The sequence below is a fragment of the Euleptes europaea genome, chromosome 11, assembly GCF_029931775.1.
Source record: "Euleptes europaea isolate rEulEur1 chromosome 11, rEulEur1.hap1, whole genome shotgun sequence".
NCBI lineage: Eukaryota > Metazoa > Chordata > Lepidosauria > Squamata > Sphaerodactylidae > Euleptes > Euleptes europaea.
Genome location: NC_079322.1, coordinates 7,959,434 through 7,965,433, shown reverse-complemented (window position 1 = coordinate 7,965,433; position 6,000 = coordinate 7,959,434). Strand labels below are relative to the sequence as shown.

Sequence of the window (6,000 nt, the reverse complement as noted above, 5' to 3'; positions counted from 1 at the left end):
AGGGTGGAGGAATAGAGGCATACGCTTATGTGGCATCTGATACCACATGAAGTCCTTTCATTCACAGAAGCACCTCAAGGATGGGCTTAGTGTTCTTTAGGCACTGGCCACAGAAAATTGAGCATGGGATTGAGTCTTACGTAGCAAGCAAAGGCCATCTAACCTCACGTGACTCGTGAGCACAAGCCAACCAAAGCTGAGTCCTGCTGGAAGGAGTGGGTGCTTCATTAAACTTCAGCTAGTTATCACAGAGCTTTTGCTAAAAGCACGCACCCCTGTGTGTCATTTCCTGGATTAATGATACCAAATTCCTGCTTGGACAGATTTGTGTTTGAATTTCAAGGCCTGATAGGGTCTGCCATCACTCTGCCATCCACTAATCGTTTGGACACACTGACTGTTACATAAGGAAATCCTTTTTCGCACAGTGGCCAACCAGTTCCTCTGGAGAGCCAGCAACAGGGCATAGAGGCTGAGGCCTTCCCCTGATGTTGCCTCCTGGGCACTGGTATTGTGGGGTTGACTGCTTCTGAATGTGGAGGTTCCCTTTCTTCACCATGGCTGGTAGCCACGGATAGACCTCTCCTCCATGAATTTGTCTAATCCCCTTTTAAAACCATCTATGCACTTCCTCATGGCTTCTGATTTCTCAAGCTAAGCTAGGCTGATGAATTCCTGGGTCATCCTATGGGACTGCCTATGGCATCACGTTTGGCACCTTAGGAGAGAAAGTTCTGGAGACAGAGTCTTCGTGAGATGCTACCCAGCTGGGTCAACTTTTCAGAGGATGATTCCATGAGCCACCGCCACTGCAGAAAGGCCATGGAGCTCAGCAGCTCTGATGGACTCTGTCCCGTGTATGCATCACAAAGGGATTCTGGGTGCACTGGCTCCCGAGAGGGAACTCTTTGAAAGGGGCTGGTTCTTCCTGGGCATCGGTGGCCTTTCGGTACACACTTGGCCACGGAGTAGGAGACACTCACGTCTTCCTGATCACATTTGTAATAGAAAGCAAATCCTGTGAAACAGGAAGCCACAGACATGCCATCGCTTTCAATCAGCCGTACTGAAGGATTAATTTTTAGGTTTTAAACTAATGTCAAATTATTCTTTGAGAAAAGAGTTAATGGGCATTTTGTCCCCCCATCAATCTACTCAATTTGGCTAATGACCTTTATCGTTAAACCTGGAAAGCCAGGTGACTACATGGGAATTATTGCAATGTTTTTTTGAACAGCTTCAACAACCTGGCCTTTCATTAGCCCCTAAGCATCTGTGACTTTGTTCATTTGGGAACTAGCCTGAAATATTTGTATGTGGAACTGACACCATTTGCTGCTCTGAAATCATTTCAGTCCAATACAACCCTGACCTGGATAGCCCCAGGATGGCCTGATCTCATCAGATCTCAGAAGCTAAGCAGGGTCAGCCCTGGTTAATATTGGGAGACCTCCAAGGAATACCAGGGAATACCAAGGAATACCAGGCCAGGCTACGGCAAACTGCCTCTGAATGTCTCTTGCCTTCAAAACACCACTAGGGGTCTAGACATTAGGAAGAATTTTCTAACAGAGCGGCTCCTCGGTGAAACAGGCTTCCTCGGGAGGTAGTGGGCTCTCCTTCCCTGGAGATTTTTAAGAAGAGGTTAGATGGCCATCTGTCAGCAATGCTGATTCTATGACCTTCGGCAGTTCATGAGAGGGAATGCATCTTGGCCATCTTCTGGGCATGTAGTGGGGGTCACTGGGGATGGAGGTAGTTGTGAATTTCTTGCATTGTGCAGGGGGTTGGACTAGTTGACCCTGGTGGTCCCTTCCAACTCTATGATTCTATGATTCATAAATCAGCTGGGACTTGACGTAAAAAAAAAAAAAGTCCTGTGTAACACCCACAAAAAAGTCCAACATAACACTGTTTAGATGCCATTACTGAGACCCTGGCATTTGAAGGATTCCAGAAGAATAACCCTTAGTCTGTAGCAGCAAATATATAAACCAGAATGTGGCCTTTTAGAGACAGATTATCTCAGGGGATTCCTCAGGCATCACCACTCACCTGAGTTAAATATTCTGCAACCAAATCAGAATGGGCATTAGGGTGGCATAATTCAAAAGCAGACCTGGCACATTCAGAGTTGGGACCTGGGTGGGAAGGTGGTGACCCTTTCAGAGCACTGTGAGAGTAATCCTAAGCAGATCTACTCAGAAGTAAGTCTCATGTTATTCAGTGGGGCTTACTCTCAGGCAAGTGCCAGATTGCAGCCTGTACTGTATTAGAGTGTTGCCTGTTCCCTCTGGCTTCCAGCAGCAGTTCAATACAGGGTAATCAAAAGGACCAGGCAACGAGTGAACAGAGAACACATTTGTCCTAAAACTCTTAGCTCGGGATAATCTGTAAAAAGTTTAGCGGTAACTCCCCCCCCCCAACATGTGGACATTAATAAACTACAAAGAAAGCACTGGAAACACTCACAATGACATTTTACAGTCTCTTCGCAGAGAAAATGTGAATGCCATATTTCGAAAACCTAATATCCTGCTTTGCATGGAATCAATTACTTGTGTTAGACACGGGTGGGTGGGGAGGGGGGAATGCTCGTAATTTAAATTAGGTCAAAATTTTCATGGACATTATACCTTTCAGCCAGAAGGAAAAGAAGATTATGGCTAAGAAGGGTGCGGAATGCAAAACGACGTTGCTTGGCAGCAGTTAAGAGGACACAGTTTTAGGAGCGCAGCTTCCCTTCCGAATGAGTGGAGACGGTGGTGCAGCCCTAAGCTAGGCTGACACTCAGTGACAGAAGGCACAGGGGGCTGCCGCCCAAAAGGAAAATCCTGTGTTGAGTTTCTCCACACACACACCCCGCCCCAGAACCTGTAGTAACAATTACCCTCTATCCTGCCAGCATTATGTTCCCCCTGCAATACAGCTAGGGTTGCCAGGTCCCTCTTTGCCACCGGCGGGAGGTTTTTGGGGTGGAGCCTGAGGAGGGTGGGGGTTGAGGAGGGGAGGGACATAGAGTCCAATTGCCGAAGTGGCCATTTTCTCCAGGTGAACTGATCGGCTGGTGATCAGTATTAGCAGGAGCTCTTTAGCTAGTACCTGGAGATTGGCAATCCTAAATACAGCACTGGCTGACCCTGTCAGGAAAATGCTCACTATGAAGATAAGGTTGGCAGGGTTTGGTCGACTATCTATTCCTGAGATGAGAAAGGAGAAAAAACCCACGGGTGCAATTCTGGAGAGACACTGAAATCTATCCACAACGGATTTATTTTGCACGCCAGTGAGTTGCCTGCTGCACTGATAGTTTATCTATTGTACTTGGACAGCCCCTATGATTTTAGGGTTACTCTAAGTATCACATAATGTATAGGGTTAGGTGAAGTGGGGGAGGGGGGAGATTCACTCTGGCCCTCGGGATCTTCTCTCCTCCAGTACAGTCCTCAATTCCCGACACTTTTAGTGACTGGAGCCATAACACAGGCAAATGATTTTTAAAAAATTCTCCCCATCGCCAGCAGAGCATATCAAGTCAGAGTCTGGGTCAGAGCCGACCCCTGGCCACAGCAGCTCATCTGACCACAGTCAGCTACAGTCCAAGAACTCTTGGTGTTGGAAAGCCTTTTCTTTCAGACCAAACATTTGCAGTGCATAAAAAGGGGAAGGGGATCTGCCAAAGCCCCTGTTGCTCTTCACCCTGGAATAGTTAAAGAGCTCTTTGCCAGTGGCTCAGTGGTAGAGCATCTGCTTGGCATGCAGAAAGTCCCAGGTTCAATCCCCGGCATCTGCAGTTAAAAAGGACCAGGCAGCAGGTGATGTGAAAGACCTCAGCCTGAGACCCTGGCGAGCCGCTGCCAGTCTGATTAGACAGTACTGACCTTGATGAGCCGAGGGTCTGATTCACTACAAGGCAGCTTCATGTGCAGTGGACAAAACTGATACTGATTCTCAACAGCCTTCCCTCTATTCCAACTATGGCCTGTTAAAAATGGGGCAGGAGGTTTCAGATTTCCACTATGATGCCTTTCGGCTTCTGGCCCCGCTCAGCTGAAGCCAGTAGTGACACGTCGTTTCTGCAGCTCACGTGATCCCCTCTGTTGCGCGAGGCAGCTGCCAAGGCCCCGACATCCATCCGGAACGGCCTCCCTACCTCTGCAAATATTTCCAAGAGCTAAAAAGCTGTCATCATACTGAGCTGCTAAATCGGAAACACTCTCCTTGATTGGTGTAACTTCAGAATGTCATTTATTTACATGTTACCTTGAGATTATTTCTTTACAAATTGAAGCTAATTTACGTAGATACATCAGCTGCAGGTACAGTAACAGGTACATAAGATACTTGGGGTGGGGAGAAAGAATGCAATGGTTACAAATGCCTTCTGCCTAGAAATTCAACAAGGGGGGAAAAAACAATTTTTGTTTCTGCAGTATCCGTGGTGAAGCATTGCTGATCAGTTGTCTTCTTGGCAAAAGAGCTCTTAAATCCCACTCTGTGATAACAATCAACAGAACTGTGAGAGTTCCCTTGTTTTTCTAAGTGAGTCACAGCCAGGTCTGCTCACTAAAGTAAACTTATGTGGTGAGCAACAAACTGCAATTCCATTAAAAAGTGCTTTATTTTATTTGCCTGGTTTGAGCCATCCGGAAGATCTTAAAGTGTTTTCTTCTGAGATCCAGAGACATGTTTTTGTGCAACTAAAAGTGAAGGGGTCTATGCTCATCTCGATGTGTGGGGAATCCCTGAACACCAAGAGAAGAACATATCCTTAAGGGTTAAAGGAGGGAATGCATATTTACTTGATCACAGGGCTTAAGGAACTGATTTATATTCACCATCAAGAAGGCAAATTACAAAATGGCTAATACCAACATCTATTTCTCCCCTAGTTGTTTTTCCCCCTCCCTCAAAAAATGCAAAGTCCACAGAAGATCACACTTCCTTTGCCATTTTTAGGCTCTGCCCATTGTCTTGTCAACTGCTCACTGTTTTCTACGTCCTGGGCAGAACTGGCCCAAAATATTTGGCTACCCAAACAGACTGCCACACACAAACCAGGATGACGTGATGACTGACAGTCAGATACATCCACACAGCCTCATGGGCATGCTTGTTTCCTATGATTCTTTTGAAAAACAAGCCCAGACTCCCCACCCCCACGCACCAAGTAGTCAAATATCTCCCTGAAATCATATTGCAAAAGCCATTTCCAGCTAGCAGATCCTATCGGCTTTGCACTCTGTTTCATGATCATGGCTATTTTGGTCCACAGCAGGGACCAGCGTAGCAAACAGTTCCTTCTGCAACAGGTATCTGTCTTCTAAGCAACTCAGGATTGCTTTTGCCTTACAGGTGAGACAGATGGGCACAGGGAATCCCGCTTTGTGGCCTCCAGTTCATCTACCGTTTCCCATGAGAGCAACTAGTTAGAATGGCTGCGATGGCACAGAGGTCAACCTGGGCAGGTGCTTTCTGCCTCAGGAGATGCAGCAGGCTTAGAGAAGAGCATCACTCACAAAAGAAACCTACCTTGCATTAATGAGGTACTGTGCTAGACTGATGTTTGCAGGAGATCCCGTGATCGTGACTTGTCGCTCCGCCGAGCCTTCTGTGGCATTTGCAATCTTGATCTGAGCGCCTGACATCTGCCTGATTTCATTTATCTTGCTGCCTTGTCTGCCAATAATGCACCCTATTAACTAGAGTGGAATGAAGAGAGAGTTCAGGGCGAAAGACAAAATAAAGCAGAAACTACCTCACAGCTGGCAGGAGGGTCTTCTCAATGCAACTGCCGTACAAGCGCAGACGGCCCCACTATTGGGCAGGACAAAGTCTGTTCTAGATCAGGGGTCCTCATTTGGAATTCTGACACAGCATGGTGGGCACAGCCACAAAATGGCTGCTTCAGTTTACCTTCAGTCACACATTGTAGATCCTTGTGCTGTGGCGGAAGCTGCTGCTAAAGCAACGTTTTGAAAAATCTGCACAGTCAACAAA

At 46.9% G+C, this 6,000-nt stretch overlaps 1 protein-coding gene across 5 annotated transcripts in view; it reads right to left on the bottom strand.

The window, feature by feature from the left end:
• Positions 1–6,000, bottom strand: part of LOC130484325 (poly(rC)-binding protein 3-like) — a 240,677-nt gene that overhangs the window by 12,474 nt on the left and 222,203 nt on the right. For all 5 annotated transcript variants that reach the window (XM_056857256.1, XM_056857258.1, XM_056857257.1 and 2 more), the window contains one exon: positions 5,533–5,702. In XM_056857256.1, coding sequence (XP_056713234.1) covers positions 5,533–5,702 — 170 coding nt within the window. The remainder of the gene's footprint in view (positions 1–5,532; positions 5,703–6,000) is intronic.